At 41.9% G+C, this 16749-nt stretch overlaps 2 protein-coding genes across 7 annotated transcripts in view; one reads left to right on the top strand and one right to left on the bottom strand.

Annotated features, from left to right (window-relative positions):
• Positions 1-73: 73 nt before the first annotated feature.
• LOC119355709 (coiled-coil domain-containing protein 115-like) lies at positions 74-9516 on the top strand. Its single transcript, XM_037622561.1, has 6 exons — positions 74-364; positions 618-750; positions 917-1042; positions 1127-1191; positions 9023-9110; positions 9185-9516. Exons 1-6 carry the CDS (start codon positions 173-175, stop codon positions 9262-9264), a joined length of 684 nt encoding a protein of 227 aa, XP_037478458.1. The 5' UTR covers positions 74-172; the 3' UTR covers positions 9265-9516.
• A 1866-nt stretch (positions 9517-11382) lies between these two features.
• The window catches only part of LOC119355707, a 9677-nt gene continuing 4310 nt past the window's right edge, over positions 11383-16749 (bottom strand). For 3 of the 6 annotated variants that reach the window (XM_037622554.1, XM_037622557.1, XM_037622556.1), the window contains 12 exons: positions 15298-16347; positions 15147-15209; positions 14990-15036; positions 14652-14697; positions 14487-14566; positions 14121-14237; positions 13585-13666; positions 13261-13386; positions 13037-13111; positions 12460-12585; positions 12124-12256; positions 11383-11920 (listed from right to left, as the gene is read on the bottom strand). In XM_037622554.1, the coding sequence (XP_037478451.1) occupies positions 12209-12256; positions 12460-12585; positions 13037-13111; positions 13261-13386; positions 13585-13666; positions 14121-14237; positions 14487-14566; positions 14652-14697; positions 14990-15036; positions 15147-15209; positions 15298-16347 (1860 nt within the window). In that variant the 3' untranslated portion in view covers positions 11383-11920; positions 12124-12208. The other 3 variants (XM_037622555.1, XM_037622560.1, XM_037622558.1) reach the window with 3 other exon arrangements.

Genomic DNA, 16749 nt, shown 5'->3' with positions numbered 1-16749 from the left:
AAACCTTGAATTTTGAGGTCGTGCTATAGGTACGGTCAATATCACCGTCTTGGCACGGATCTTTAAGCAACACCGAGTCTCCTTGGACCTCGCCTCGGCCAATTCGCTGGCAGATCCCCAAACCGATCAATTTTTCTCACCAAAAGGGTTTGGGCGTGTCAGGATTGGATCGATGGCCACGGCGACGGCGGCGGCAGGGGAGGTGCTGCAGCACATGGGACCGGTCCCTCGAGTGGAAGAGACCAATAATACGGCGGCGGCGGCGGAGGAACTCGGGGGAGACGACGAAGAGGTCCTGCGATTCATGGACTCGGCGGACGGCTACCTCCTCCTGATGGATTCGCTCTCCTCCGCTCTTCGCCAGGTACAGAAAAAAAGCTGTTATGCAATTTCAACCTTCAGAGTAGAAAGAAGGTTGCTGAGCAGTAGTTTGCTCTGATGATTTTATCCATGTTGTATTGCTACCTACCATCCGGATCTAGGTTTTTTGCATCTAGTTCGAAAGTTGCTATGCGACAGTGCTTTTGTGAGAATTTACTGGAGAACTGTTTGCCTAATGCAGTACTGTACTGTTGCGGTTCAGAAATAAACGTGAATGATGTTCTTTATTTTCTTAGGGTTGGCTTGATCTGGCAAGTGCTCGCCACTCGATGGGCGCATCACGTGTTTCAAGTATGCTGTTTGATCATAAAGAGCAATCTGCAGCCACTAAGCTGCAAGTAGTTTATCCTGCAGACTTGCAACCATCAGGTAACCACCTGTGTATTATTTCAGTTGACAATCGTTATCGACAACTCAGAGCTGCTATGGCAATCATCCTTGTTTTCTTATGGAGTCTAATCTTTGTATCTTCTCCAAACTACTAGAGTTATAGTTCAATGTGCAAGTCATGAGCTTTTCTTTAATCATGTTTCAGAATCAAACCCACATTTTTCTCTATCAAAGTGGTGCTTGCAAGAAGAATCAAACTCCAGTGATATTGTCTGTGCGCAGGATAGCGCTACAGCAAAACTAAGGTACAGAGGATCAGCTGCTACCCCAGGTGCACTATTTCTACTTTTTTTTAGTGTTCATATGTGTTAATTAATTTCCCTTTCTCACATTCAAATCTTTTTTTGTTAGATAGATAGTAGTAATGAATCAGATGCAACTACTGCAAAGTCTTCTACTGGTGTTGACGTTAACAGTCAGGTAAAGTGCAATATAAAAGCCTGTTATCTTTTGAAAATTTGGCAGGTAAAGGCAACATATGCAAATCGTATAAATTGGACTAGTGTTGTTTTATCAAAGTGAATGTGCCAACTCTAGGTAAAGATAGAGAGAAATTTCCGGTGAATCTTCTTAAAAGCAACATAAATAGAGCACCAGTTGTGATGAATCGGTGTAAGTCAATGAAACAAAGTTTTATGTGTTTGAGCGGTTAATTTGGTCAAGCCTCACACTAATATGCCACAGGCCAGACCTGTTTGTACATCAAAATGAAGTTTCAAGGCATGCAAATATTGTAGTATAAAAGCGACACTCAGGTTTGACATGTTTTTCTGAAGTTAGTCTTGTTGAATATAGTTCATTAGGCATGACATTATAGGATCGTAAGCCTAGCATCAGATCACCTAATTGCATAATGAGCAGAGGGTGGGTTAAGATCTTATCACAAATGGGAGCAGCCATTGGTGTTGATGATGCGATGTCCCATGCCTGCTTGATGCAAGCTTGGCGTACTCGATCGCAACAGATAGCGGCGTTCCTTTGGGCACTAGCGGCACTGCCCTGGTACCAGAGCAGAGGTTGGAGGAGGTCTTCCCGTCGCGCAACTCTCCCCTAGATCAGATTAGAGCATCTCCAGTAGCTGCCCTATTTTAGGGCACTAGCTCTTTTTAGGGCACTTGGGACCAAACAAACGTCCTCCATAGCTGCCCCATCACAAAAATTTTGCAAAACTTTTTTTGGGCAGCCCTAAAATGCGGCAGCCAGTGCTGCAAATGTACATGCGGGCAGCTGCTGCAAAACCAAAATGGCCTGCAGCCAGCCCCCGCGACCTCCAACCACAGCTGCGCCTGACCGCCCACGCCGCCGCCGCCTCCAGATCCGCGACCGCCGAATCCACTCGTCTCTCTTCATCCCCAGCCGTCAAACCGACAAAATCGCGCCATTGTTGCCGTAATCTGCTGAAATCCGCCGCATCCACAGTCGAAATTCACCACATCTGTCGCGCCGCCGCCTGATCCTCCTCACCTCTCGTCATCTCTGCCTCCTTCCCCGGCTGACCCGCCGCAGCCGCCATGCTGCCAAACGGTAAGGGCAAAGCCGGCTTCAGGGAGGGGTGGGGCTTCAGCCGTCCGATTGGTTCGGCAACGAGTTATAGCATGGTGGCCGATGGTACTGGCTTGGCACCTTGCCGATGGTCGACATCGCCGCGTGGAGCCCCTTGGCGCGCGAGAGGCTCAACTTTTCGGAGATTGAGTCTCGGCAGGCGAAGGAGCTTTTCGGGCCGCCGGTGACTATTGAGTCCAGCCAGGTCAAGCTGGCCCCTGCATTGTTGTTAAGGAGCCGGACAACATCAAGGAAAGCGACGAGGAGCCGATGGCGAGGTTTGCGAGGGATCATACTAGTGGTTCATATTAGTGGTCCCATATTTCCAAGATCAAAAGACTTCCATTAAACCCATGCCGGCGAGATGCTCAAAAAATACTTTGTGGTAAGCCTTTAGTAAGTGGATTTGCAAGCATTGTCGTATTGATATGCTTAACATTAATAGTTTGATATGGGATTCTATCTTTCACAACATGATACCTTATGTCAATGTGCTTGGTAGGAACACTTGACATGTTGTTACTCACATAGAAAACTGCGAGTTCATTATCACAGTACAATGTTAGTGGTTTGAAAATGTTCTGTACCACTTTAAGTCCGGGAATGAAATTCTTCAGCCATACAGCCTGCCCGGTGGCCTCATAGGATGCTATTAATTCCGCATGCATCGTAAATGAGGCATTTATCGTTTGCTTGGAGCTTTTCCATGATATCTCCTCCAGTGAGTGTGAATATATAATCTGACATGGATTTTACTATCCACACACCTGGCAAGATCAGAGTCTGAATAACCAATAACTTCTAGGTTATCAGACTTCCTATATGTAAGCATGAAATTCTTAGTGCCTTCCATGTAACACCACTTTCTTTGTGGCCTTCCAGGTGGTCTGGTCCTGGATTAGATTGGAATCTACCAAGCATCCAGTTACGAAAGCTAGGTCTGGGCGTGTACATACTTGAGCATACATGATGCTTTCAACAACTTAAGCGTAAGGAACCGATTTCATCTATCAGTTTCATTTTGGTTCCTTGGACATTGGAATGTCCCAAACTTATCACCCTTGACTATAGGGGCAGGCGAGGAAGAGCACTTATGCCTATTGTATTTCTTTAGCACTCTCTCAAAGTATGCCTTTTGAGATAGTCCCAATGTTCATTTGGACCCATCTCGATGAATCTCAATGCCAAGGACATACAAGACTTTACCGAGATCCTTCATATCATAATTTGAAGACAAATCTCTTGGTCTCATGCATCATATCCTTATCGCTGCAAGCCAACAGAATGTCATCCACATATAGGACTAGGATTGTGAACATACTACCTTTAAATTTAACATATATTCAGTTTTCCATTTCATTTTCTTTAAAATGAAAAGTTCTTATAACCTCATCGAACTTGAGGTGAGGTACCATTGCCTTGAAGCTTGCTTCAAGCCATATATGGACTTCTTTAAACGACATGCCATGCGTTCTTTTCCTTTCACAGCAAAACCTTCCGGTTGAGTCATGTAAACATCTTTGTTCAAGTTGCCATTCAAGAATGTCGTCTTAACATCCATTTGATGTAGTTCTAAATCATAATCATCCAATTGATCCCTTCCCTATGTGTGAAACCTTTTGCTACAAGTGTCGCTTGAACCTTCCGACGTTCCCTTTGGAATCATATTTGGTTTCCTAGACCCGCTTGCAGCCTGTCATTTTGGCTCCATCTGGAACTTCTACTAAGTCTGAAACATCGTTTGAGCTCATGGACTTCAATTCGTCTTCCATGGCGGGTAACAATTTGGACAAATTTTCATTTTTAGTGGCTTCCTTATTTGAGGTCCGATCTTCTACCTTCCCCATGTCACTTACATCCTTGCTCATGTAAGTGACAAAGTCGCTCAGGGTGGTTCGTTTTCTTTCCAATTGTGTGGTCTTCTCACATGCTCATTAATTTGTACTTCCTCCGTCCCATAATGTAAGACGTTTTTTGACACTACTAGTGTAAAAAAACGTCTTACATTATGGGGGATGGAAGGAGTACATTTCTTCTTGCACTGGAAGGGTGAGGATTAACATCGGGGTGAGGATCATCATTGGGTTAAGAATCCTAATTATGCTGAGGATCCACATCAGATTCAGGATCACCAGTAGGTGCCCCGTGCATATTGGGCGTAGGGATAAAGTTCTTTTGGATAATCGGGGATGGAACATACACCTGCTTCTCTTCAAGATCAATTGCCCTAACCTTAGTGACTTCATTATCTTCAAAAAACACCGCTTGTCTGGTCTCCACAAACTTGGTGGTATGACCCTAGCAATAAAAATGACATCCTTTTCCTCTATGAGTATGGTGCACATAGCTCCCACTTGCGCAGGGTTCGGGGAAGGGTCCGACCACTTTGGGTGTGTGAGGGTACCCAATGAAAAAAAAAATCAACTGTCTTTTGGTCCAACTTCTTAATTTGTGGATTGAATACTTTACCTTCAGCAGGGCAGCCCCACTGACGTTAGTAATTCAAGCTCGGTTTCTTTCCCGTCCACTTCTCTTAAGTTGTGCTTGGTGCTGACTTAGTTGGAGCAAGATTCAGGATGTGTGCAACTATTTTCAATGCCTCCATCCATACTCCATAGACTTACTGGTAAACTTGCATGAATAAGCATGCTCCGCATCATATCCATAAGGGTGTGGTTGCGACGCTCAGCTGCTCCATTTTTCTGAGGTTCACCTGGCATTGAATATTGGACAACAATTCCATTTTCAGCAAAATTTATGCAATTAATGGCTGCCATTTTTATGGCATAATTACGAGGTCTCGGTAATATCAATAATTGATGTCTTAATAATGTTGAAAAGTGATATTAACATCATTGTAATTCCGACCAATGTTGTTTTGCAATTTTATTAATTTTGCATGCAAATTGATCAAACCAACGTAGGGGTAATTTTTGTGCAATTTTATTCAGTTATGTTCTTCTCCTTATGAATATTTTGAAATTATGACAACTTTTGATCCTCATGGTTTCAAGAACATCGAGCCGCTTACTGGAAATAATTTCCAGGCATGGAAAGACTCGTTGTTGTTGCACTTAGGTTGACATGACCTTGATTTGAGGGAAAGTAAACTAGAGGAACCTAAAATGGTGCCACTGGGTATGCTGACCTTACAAATGCTTATGATATTAAAGTTCAGAAATGAGACTCCTTGTTATGAATTTCTCTATCTCAATTGATATAAAAGGGGCTATTCCCATGAAAGAGAATGCCGAATATTTAAATCAGTGGAGGAGCAATTTAAGGGCTCAGAAAAAGCTCTTACATAAGCTTCTGGCCACATATGATGGGCACGGAAATGTCAAGGAACATATCTTAAGTATGAGCAATCCTTCAGCAAAGCTCAAAATAATAAAAGTGGCGCATAGCTCATGTCAAAGGAGCTTTGCCGAAGCATTGCTCATACTTAAGATATGTTCCCTCACATTTCCGTGCCCATCATATTTGGCAAGCATCTTATGTAAGAGCTCATCGGCATATACTTTTTCTAAGCCCTTAAACTGTTCCTTCATTGATTTTAAATATTCAGCAACATTCTCGTTCACGGCGATAGAGTTTTATTAGAAATTCATAATGAGGAGTCCCATTTCTCAATTTTAACATCATAGGCCTTTTTAAGGTCAGCATACCCACTGACATCCTTTTTAGGCTCCTATGACTTACTTTTGCTCAAAGTGAGGTTCACTCCTTGCCGGCCTAAGTGCAACAGAGTCTTTTCATGTCTGGAAATTGTTGTTCTTGAAACCACGAGGATTGGGAGTTGTCACAACTTTACAATATTCGTAAGTAAAGGCAAAGAACATAATAATTGAATAAAATTGCATGAAAAATAACCCTAAGTTGGTTTGATCAATTTGCATGCAAAATTAATTCCAAATTATATCACCGTTGGGTAGAAATAAGTAAGAAATTAATGGAGGGCGATTGAAACATTGCAAAACAACATCGGTCGGAATTGCAATGATGATCAGATTAATCTCAAAGCTAAAATCAATTTTTTTAACATTATTAACACATCATTTATTGATATTACCAAGAGACCTCATAATTATGCCATAATGATGACATAGAGGTTAACTGCATATTTCTTTTGGTTCCATTCTATTCAGAATAGTAAATCATAATTTACAACATATTTTCTGCCTATTTTCAATTTACAACAGTGCAAAAACATACTGATTTTGAGATTAATCATAATACATAAATGCAGTAAATAAAAAGAAAAATGTGCAGAACATCAGTTTAGGTTCAATAACCCGTTGCTGCATGTTATTTATTCGCCCAGCAAGAAAGAATCTTCAAGGAAAAATATAACCCCGTCGGGCCAACACAACCTAGGCCTCGGCCCATGACCATAATTGGTCTGCCAAGACCCAAAAGCCCACTTGCGCGTCAGTTTCAATCGTATGATCGAATCAACGATTGGGATCAATCTGAGGCGGAACAAAACGGCTCCGGATCAAAACCCTAGCTTCATTTCCCATGTCTCCCTTGATTTTCGGAGCGGCGACCCAAGTTCGTTGACCATGTCGGCGCGCTGGCTGTGCTCGACGAAGCAGCGTGCAGTGAACCGAGTCCCGCGCGCTCCTATGCCGAGTGTGGCTATTGGCAACACACACACATGGCCCATCAGTGGCGTCATTGGGGACGCTTGTACCGGCGACTGCCGGTGCAATCTTTGTAGGCGACGCCGGCGTGCAAGGCGCGGACAGCTAGTGTCCATGAGCGCAACAGTCTCTTCTGCTTCTTTTCGTGCCTGGCCCCGAGCGAAGGCGGTGTCGCTGATGTCAAAGAGCACGACGCGAACTCATTTGGTGAGCCCCAAATCTTCTTCTTTTCTCAATTTCAACATTTGGGCTTTGATGGGGGATTGTCTTAATTAGGGTTCGGGTTTCAGTCGAATTAGGGAAAATTTGGGGGTTTCTTGATTTTGCCAATTCGTCTTGTTCTTATTGCTACTAGCACATATGCCTGTGCTTTGCAGAAATTGATAAATACTTGAATTTAGTGAAACCTGTGTGTGCAAGTAGAATGCCTCATGCTGCAATGTGAAGAAAACTCTACTCGCCTCATCCACCAAAAACGCTCACCAATGCGGCACGGCAACATCTGGGCGGTGCCACCCGGCAGCATGGAGACCTAAATTTCAATTGAACTCCCGCAATTAATGCTTCCAATTTAATGGGGCCTTTACCATCATTGATCCAAGCAATTTAATCTCGCTTCCGCAGCCTCTCTTCTGTTTCCCAAGGGATAAATCATATCAACGTCTCACCCTCTGCTTATCAATTTCCAAGACAGCTTGTTGATACCCAAGGTAACTCGGGGATGCATATAAATTGATGGGATTCAACGTAAAAAAGCAAGGTGGGACTATTTAACAAGTGAACAAACATGAAAAAATGCAGATTATAGGATTGTTGCTATGTTGCCCTGCCTGGGCCTTGGGCTGTACGAAGCAGCTGAAGCGGCGAGAGAAGCAGCCTTTGTGCGGAGGCTGGGGCACTATACCGTTAATGGATAAAATATATTTAGTCTCTTTCTATTGCACATAATAGTAGCTTGGTTTTGTGGCTAGCACGTGAAGCTGCTGAATTGTTGATCTTGGGATCGAATCACCCTCTGGCATTTAATTTATACACGAGAGGGGGTGTTGAAGTGTATATGTGGGTTGCCTAGCCCTTTCCATTAGTTCGTACTTTTGGTTGCGGTGGCTAGTACATGAAGCTTAACAATAATTACCTAATTAGCACTAACCCATAGCTATTTAGGCCTTGACCCAAACCTATTAAGCCTATACATTAATCATTTTACTTTAACATAGGCCATTAATCAATATGCATTAACCATTAGACTTAAACAATAATCTTTAGTAGTTAATCATGATCATTAACATGAACATACCGTCATTAGGAATCTAATCTAGGCATAAGTAGCTCTGATACCATTGTTGGATATAATTCATTGGGCATGATATTATAGGATCGTAATCCTAGCATCAGATCACGTAATAATTGTGCAATGAAGCAAGGGTGGTTTAGGATCTTACCGCCAATGGGAGCAGACATTGGTGTTGATGATGTGATGTCTCGTGCCTGCTTGATGTAGGCATGATGCAGGCTCGGTGTGGTCGATTGCAGCGGATTGCAGCGTCCCTCCGAGCGCCAGCGGCACTGCCCTGCTACGGGAGCAAAGGTCGGAGGTCTTCCTGTCGCACAACGCTCCCCCAGATCAGATTAGGGGTTTTGGGATGTAGGAGGCAGAGTAGATAGATGAACGTGAACAAGTCAGATCGTGTGTGGCCGGCTGTCACTCCTCTTTATATATATATGGTGCTGGCGATCAGGGCGCGTTAGTTGGGGACTTAGGGTCAAAGGGGTACGAACGTTGGTTTGTGACCACCTCCCCTTAACGTTAAGTTATCCTTCAGCCCATTGGGCCTAGATCAATACCAACAAGCCTGGCTTGTGAACTGTACCCAAGTTTGACATTTGTGCTAGTAAACTCAGAATTTGGCAATCGTATCTGAAAATGATGAAAAACAGCAGATTCAGTCAGGGGCCAGAAACTGAGCCGCACAACACAGCTACATATTGGCCCATAAATAAGAAAGTTGTATAATTTGTAAATGCTTAAATTCTATTGATTCTTCTTTTGCTTTGTACCTAAGGTTCAAAAGGCGAGATCAAAAGCATTATCAGTCTTTGGAGCATTGGTGTCTCCAAAACTGCGAACGGCCCAAGTTTCCTTTGAAACAGGTTCTGTTTCTAACAAAGAACAAACTCTGCTTTAATCTTTATGTTGATCTAACTGATATTTTTGTTTCATGTAGCACTTGAACTAATTGTGGAGTTAGCTAATGCAAGATCAGCCATCCTCTCTAGTTTCTCCCAGATAAAGCATGAAGCATGATTTCCTACCTGAGTTTGAGGTTCTGTATCCTTGCGCGCCATCTATCCTATTTGGGTTACCAGCAATTATACAATCAGCAATGGCTGTGGACACTATATGAACTGTTGATGTACGTGTGGGAATGTATATTTTTGTCCATTTGTTTGTTGTACTTTGACTTTCCTTATCAACCATGGGAACAAAGACAGTAGTTTTTTTTGTAAGTTGATATTCATTTACCAAGTTAAACTCTCTGATTATCACAACTGCAAATTTAGGTTTGTATGGTTGAAATAGAAACATAAATACATCCGAGTTGCCTAGCCTGTAACCAGGGGCCTGATGACATAAGACATATGTTGTTCGAATGCAAATTGGCAATGGACGTGTGGAAGATGCTCGGTCTTGAGCTTGTTATCAAACAGGCACTGAAAGTTGACAAGGCAGGTGAGCTTGTGTTGGCACATTTTTTGTGCCATCCAGAACAACAAATTCAAGTGTTGGGCTTGCCGAAGTTCAGAGAAACGATGGCAACGACGGCTTGGTATCTGTGGTATGAAAGGCGAAAATTGACACATGACGAAGAAACTCAAAGTGCATATCAAATCAATATGTCAGTGAGAGGCTTAGTAGCAAATTATACCATCTCTTATAGCCCAAAGGCTCACGTCCGTTCAGATGCTTGGTTGAAACCAAAGTATGGTTACGTGAAATTAAATGTTGACGCGGGATTTGATAGTGACACACTCGCAGCAACATTTGGAGCAGTTATCCAGGACCATGGGAGGAAATTTATAGCGGCTGCTAATAAAAAGATGGACCTTTGCTTCGACTTGTTCACAGCAGAAGCAATTGCAGTGAGGTTTGGTTTGAATCTTGCTAATACCGTTGGATGTAGTAAGATTGAAGTGACTTCGGATAGCGTGGAGGTGGTGAATGCGTTGAGCCAAGGCTACTCTTCTTCAGTCGCTTCATCCATTATAGACGACTATTATTTCATGTCATTAGGTTTTTTCCATGTCATTTATGATCATTGTAATAGGGAATATAATCGAGTAGCTCATGAACTAGCAAGGTTAGCTAGGTTTTCTTCTTCGAGTGTTTGGATGGATAACGCCTCTAATGAGGTTATCCCTTTACTTGTAAACGATGCTACTTTACTTATGAATGAATAAAGGAGAAGAAGTTTATCAAAAAAAAACATAAATACATTTTGGTCCCAGGATTAGTCGGAGGCTTCAACATGTTCTTGGTCGACGCGCCAACTTGCTACCAGAGTACTCATCGTTTTAGGTCCTACTCCTATGATTTGCCTTTTAGGTCTACTATTGGAGAGATTTATGTGTTCTCCTCCAGTTCTTTCTTTTATCATCTGAGTACGCATTGTTTTCACACCCAACAGTAGAAAGGCTAGAAGGCAACAACACACATTGAGTTGGTGACTTGTTGTGAAAGGGTCAGCACTCGTTTTATCATGAAAGATAGTCTTCCCAGAATGGTCTACACCTTCGGGGTTTTTCTGTTTCACCCTGCTTGAATCTTTGTCAAATACTCCCTCCGTCCCAGTAATGTAAGACGTTTTTTCGACACTAGTGGACGGAGGGAGTATTTCGCAGCATGCTGTACCGGCCTGTTGAATCTCATGGACAAATACTGGGTCTGCAGAGATGATGGATTTCCCGCCAAATACTGGGTCTGCAGAGATGATGGATTTCCCGCTCGATCCTTAAGTAGGTACAGGAAAGAACCATCAGATCGTTGGATCTTGAATCCAGGGCCTAGGACAGTGCCTCCCAGATAACAAGTGAAGCATATTTTTCTTACCTGAAGCAGCAAAGCATATTGGCCGCATGAATTTAGTTTTCACATCACAAAATGGTAATGAGGCAGCTCTAGTTAATATAGCTGTGGGAATTTGCTGCTGCGATCTAGTAGCTGGAGTAGCCGAGGCGCTAGTTACATTGCTTAAGTGTCCCACAGACTGTTAGTGTTTGGCTTAACAGGGTCCTTTTTTGAGCCTCTATGCCACGTAGCTTCACTTGTATTGCACGCTATTGTTCAGGGAAAAGGGCGATCTTACCAGTATTCTTCTCTTGCTCATGTTCTGGATACTCTGAAGTTAGTATTTACCAACATCCATATTTGTACCCAACTTCATATCCAAGATAAACGTTTCAGTCAGGATAATAGAGGTCTGTTATCCGACCGCTTTTCATCATAACAACTACTTACTTCTGGGAGATACATCAGGGGTCCCTTAACCGAGAAATTTGAGTTTCTATTGTTATGATTCAAAGCACTTGGGAGCGAAAGGGCATTGTTTACATGGCTTTTCACATGAATGTTCTGGCAGACAAATCACAGCTGAGAAGCATGAACGCCGATGAGGATAGGCCAAGCACATTCACATTCGTAATGTGTAGACTAGATCCATCTGATAGCTGTCCGGCTTAGTCGAGGCTTTGTTATACACACACCTTGTGGCCTGTAAATGGCGAATACACGTCTTCGGAGCAGACCTCCCAATTGGTTACACTCACCAGCCAGAAATATGTTGGCATATGATTAGGCAGGCAACAATTTGCCGACAAGATTGTCTTCTACATCAGATTTCCTTTGGTTGCAAATGCTCCATTAATATACGCATCTGTTGAACGAAGCTGAGCACTTAGTAACCCTGCAAGCTCAAATGCAGGATCAGACAACATAGTAAGAACAAATACTTTTTGTTGCGGTAAAAATGAAGGAAACAAAAAACACCGGTCACTAGCTAACTGTGCAATCGAAGACTAGTCTGAATATGAATGACTAAAGCGCAATACATGCACTCGAAAAAGAGCATAAATTATGCAATATGTGCATGCTTTGATTCAAGGGTACCTTAATATCCTGTTCCTTCCAGTGCGAGTCAGGTCTGGGAAGTTCCAGCTCACAACTTTAATAGGACCACGCAGTCAATTTGGTGCTATTCTTGGCTTGCATCATCAACCAATTGGTACCTTGATCTCACAGTCTGCATCAATTCAATTGTTTTTGTTATTATGTTCTCTTGGAGAAGCTTTTGGCATGAGTTGCGGAGTAAAAATAGCAGAGATACTCCCTCCATTCCAAAATAGATGACTCAACTTTGTACTAACTTTAGTACAAAGTTGAGTCATCTATTTGGGAATGGAGAGTAGTTCTTAAGCAGAAGGCAGACTAAATGATGCAAGAAACCTCTAGAAGTGTGACGTAGTAAAAGTCTTCCATGTGCTGCATAAGAGCTGAGCCATCCCTGATTGAGCGAAGTAGATTTATCTCCGTCTGGAGTAGTTTTTCCACAAGCTGTGTCTCTCCTTTCATCTGGAAAGAGTTTAATATGCCCAACTAGTCAAATACAATTTGAGTAACATCAATTTTATTTAGCTATGCATTATTTTTTCTCTTCCTAATGTTTCATGCTTAAAATAACATATGACTATTTATAGGGTATGTTTGGATGGTGACCAAAATCAGCCATGCCAGTTTTTTCGCAATAGCCAAAAATTTGGCTCTTGTTTGGATGGTTGCCAATACTTTGGCATACATATGCCCTCCAGCCAACTATAGTTACATTTTTTTTGCTAACATTGACCAAAAATATTGGCTAGCCAAATCTTGGTAGGGCTAGCTTGGGCTAAAATCAAACGCACCCATATTGCTAAAAACTAGAATACAAATCTTCTTGTGGCATTTCCTATACAGGTAAACATATCAGCTTGTGGTTGGTAATCTGCAAGCAATGTCACTATGGTAAGGAGAAAAAGACACTCACAAATTCACTAACAAGCACGTCAGGGGTGTACTCGCCTATCTCATCACCTTGGTCTTCATCCAAAATTTCCTTTGCCTGTGTCAGAATACAAATGCAGTTCTAAGTTCGTGTGAAAACTTGAAGATATGAAGGATTAAAGCAGGAAATGTTGACAATACTTAACCAAATATACTATTAGAAAAAAAGGTGGATTGAGACTAAAAGGTTATACAAAACAATTTTACCAGTGCATCTGTTAGATTTCCACATTTAAGATAAACTGGTGTTTCCACATGGCAATAGCCCATAAGACGTGGCACTGTTGGAATGATATCTCGATGATTGACAACTCTCCAGCTATCTTTTACTTTCTGCATATATTTATCCAAAAAAAGTTCAAATTCAAAAAACAGGCTGTGATCACAATCTGCACTACCAACTTAATTCATATAATGATACATTTACACATGATTCAATACATGAAAACAGCCCTCCATGATTCGCAGTTGAATTTTAGCCTGTTTCTATTTAGTAAATGGTCTATGAATAGAGTTGCAAAATTCAGTTACCGCATTGTAGACATCAGCAAACCTTCTATTTCCAACTCTAGGAGAGCCAAAATTGTACACTGTCACGAATATAACACCATTCCTATACAAGGGGACATGAAAAAAATATGAGCATCCACCGAATATAAATTTTGCAAACTGCAGGACAAGAGGTAAATAGCATACACACATATCTTTGGTGTACTATGTTGACACGTTTATAACAGAAGCAAAAATAAGTTGGAAGCCAGGTGTTAGTTGTGCACTGTAAATTCTATTAAGCATTACGTGTTTAGCAAAACTTAAAATAAAATGAAAGAGCATCCTGACGATGCTCTCTTTCTTTGTTACACGGGCTAAGGTTTTGTAATTCTAGGGTGGGACAGTTAAAACTTCGCCAAAGCATTTTAGCCAAGTATTTGGTATCACTTAACTAAGATTGTCTCGTGTGTTAGATGTTTGACTGAATCTTCTTTCCACGTAAACCCTGGACTGAATGGAATCATATTGTCTATATGAAACAACAAGGTTATGGATCAAAATCAAGTCAAGCTTACTTAGCCATTTGACTTGATGAAAGTTCAAGAGCGAGAAGGGTTGCCAGTGCTCCACCTAAACTATGTCCAGTTACGTAGACGTGCCACGTAGGTATGGTTTCTGCATCTTCTTCATCCCTACAGTGGAGAAATAAGATGCTCTATGAATAAGGTTAGCGAGAACTAATTGAAAAAAAGGATTGATAGCACAAAAGGTACAACTTGAGTTTTTCCTGCTGCATCATTTCGGACTAACTGCTACTTTAGTTTACAATACAAGAGATGCTTATTTTGTACTCCCTCAGTCCCAAAATAAGTGACTCAGTACAAAGTTAGTACAAACTTGAGTCACTTATTTTGGGACGGAGGGAGTAATAAAATACTCACATATATCCAATGGCGTGTCTGACAAGAGCCATGATCCTATTCCTAACAGAGTCATATGCGCTTAAGAATCCACTGTGAACCTAAAACATAATATGACATTAAGCTGGTAAGCTTACACTGACAGCAAACAGATAAACAAGTGAATGCAGAGAATATATTACTAACTTGAACTTCTTGTTTGAAGTCACCACCCAGCCTCTCAGGGTTTAGTCTGGAATCAACTTCAAAATATGCTGTGTTAAGTAAACATACAAGAAAGTAAAATACTCCCTCCATTCTTAAATGTAAGTCTTTTTAGAGATTCCAATAAGAGACTACATACGGAGCAAAATGAGTGGATCTACACTCTAAAATATGTCTATATACATCTGTATGTAGTTTGTATTGAAATCTCTAGAAAGACTTATATTTAGAAACGGAGGGAGTACATTTTAATGGTAGCAATTCTTAAAATGAAAACGCAGAAACTAATGGGGAAAAAACTGTGATGTGTTAACTCTTACCCAGCAGGGACAAGCATCAAGTCCGTTATCAAATCCTTCCACCTTGTCTGAGAGGACACACAGAAACCAAAGTAAATAAGATGGTAGATGGAGAAGTTAATTAGTACATATTTCATTCAGAGAATAGAAGTGGGTCCTTCATGTTATTATTGCATACTTGCTCAGTCCCTCGAAAGGCAACAACCAGTCTTCTTCGTGAAGAATCACGCCAAATGGCAACCTGCAGAGGTTTGTTAACATATGCAACACAACACAAAGGCAAGGAGACAGCAAAACTCACTGATGCCACAATAGCTAACGTTACTCACCTGTGTGTCCGTTGAAACATTATCCAGAAAACATATCTTCTCAAAGTCTGATTTTATAAAACTGGAACGCCCCATTGAAGTGGCAAGCATAGCCCATGCCTCCACAGCAGTCTCGGCACTTGCAAACAGTTGACGTGTATCATCTGTTTTCTGTGTATTTATGGACACTTCGGTGGATGCAACAGCAGCACCATCCTCATCAACAGAATCTGCAGCACCTTGTTCTTCTGCGTTCGAATTATCTTTCTGGTTTGCTTCGTCTACTGAATCCTTGCCTTGGGATGAGAAGTTCTTAGAAAGAATCACCAAAGCTCCTAGTACATTCTCTGTTTGAGACAATACATCACGAGATACTTCATTAATGTCTGGAAAGGAAGCCTGCACTGCTTCTTTAGCAGGCTTTGTGCTATCTTCATTGTCAACACTGACTGTATGTTCAGGAGTTGTTTCGCTGCCATCACTGGTTGATGTATCTGCTGTCGCCAGTCCAGATTCTAAATATAGCTGTTCAGCCATTTCACGTGATTTTGATCCAAGTGAACTTAGCAGGTCAAATCCATCCAATTGCTTAGCCTCTGGAAGAGAATATCCAAAGTTCTTAAGAACATTTTGGTTGAGTGTTTTGGTGAAAGCACTCCAGAAGTACTCATCAGGTTCCTTCATATCGGTTGATGTGTTTCCCTCACTGTTAACAACGGCAGCAGTGTCTACAGGTTCACTCTGGGAATCTGAGTTCTCTCCAAAAGCTATCGAATCAATCTTCTTCTGTTGCAGTTCATCTGAACTAATAGAGTTATCCATGGATTCGTCAGGCCTTTCAGAAACCTCAGCTTCACTATCAGAAGACGATGGCTTTAGAAGGTTTGTGTCAGTTAAAGAACTCAGTTGCCCAAATGCAGATTGCACGAACTGGCTTGCATTTACAGTTTCAGATCCAAGGACCGTCCTAAGAGCAGATCCTAGGCTGCTCTCTTCAAGAAAGTCAGACACAAAAGGTGTTCTCCACCATTGTTTATCACGCTCAATGTCATCATAACTCTTGTATTTGACCTAGTGTGTTAATAATAAGAATTAAGATAAACCTGAAATCAAGTCTATGGCATTGTTTAAGGACTGAACTATTGATATACAGAAGATAACGTGTAGGCTGTCCGTATACCATCTTACCTGTTTGTGCTAGGAGAACAGCAGCAATGCATAATAGATGGGGATCCCTGATAAATATAAAATGCAGTAAACTACCAGCGAAATTTGCCTATGTACTCCTCGGTATACGACTGAAGGGGAGCCTTGGCGCAGTGGTAAAGCTGCTGCCTTGTGACCATGAGGTCATGGGTTCAAGTCCTGGAAACAGCCTCTTGCAGAAATGTAGGGAAAGGCTGCGTACAATAGACCCAAAGTGGTCGGACCCTTCCCCAGACCCTGCGCAAGCGGGAGCTACATGCACTGGGG

Source organism: Triticum dicoccoides, chromosome 2A (genome assembly GCF_002162155.2).
Source record: "Triticum dicoccoides isolate Atlit2015 ecotype Zavitan chromosome 2A, WEW_v2.0, whole genome shotgun sequence".
Classification (NCBI taxonomy): Eukaryota; Viridiplantae; Streptophyta; class Magnoliopsida; order Poales; family Poaceae; genus Triticum; species Triticum dicoccoides.
This window is presented reverse-complemented; position numbering and strand designations above follow the sequence as displayed.

Coding starts and splice junctions, on each gene's coding strand:
- LOC119355709 (XM_037622561.1), top strand. CDS start 173: ATGGCCACGGCGACGGCGGCGGCAGGGGAGGTGCTGCAGCACATGGGA. Junction 751..916: donor TGCAGACTTGCAACCATCAG/GTAACCACCTGT, acceptor ATCATGTTTCAG/AATCAAACCCACATTTTTCT. Junction 1,043..1,126: donor AGGATCAGCTGCTACCCCAG/GTGCACTATTTC, acceptor TTTGTTAGATAG/ATAGTAGTAATGAATCAGAT.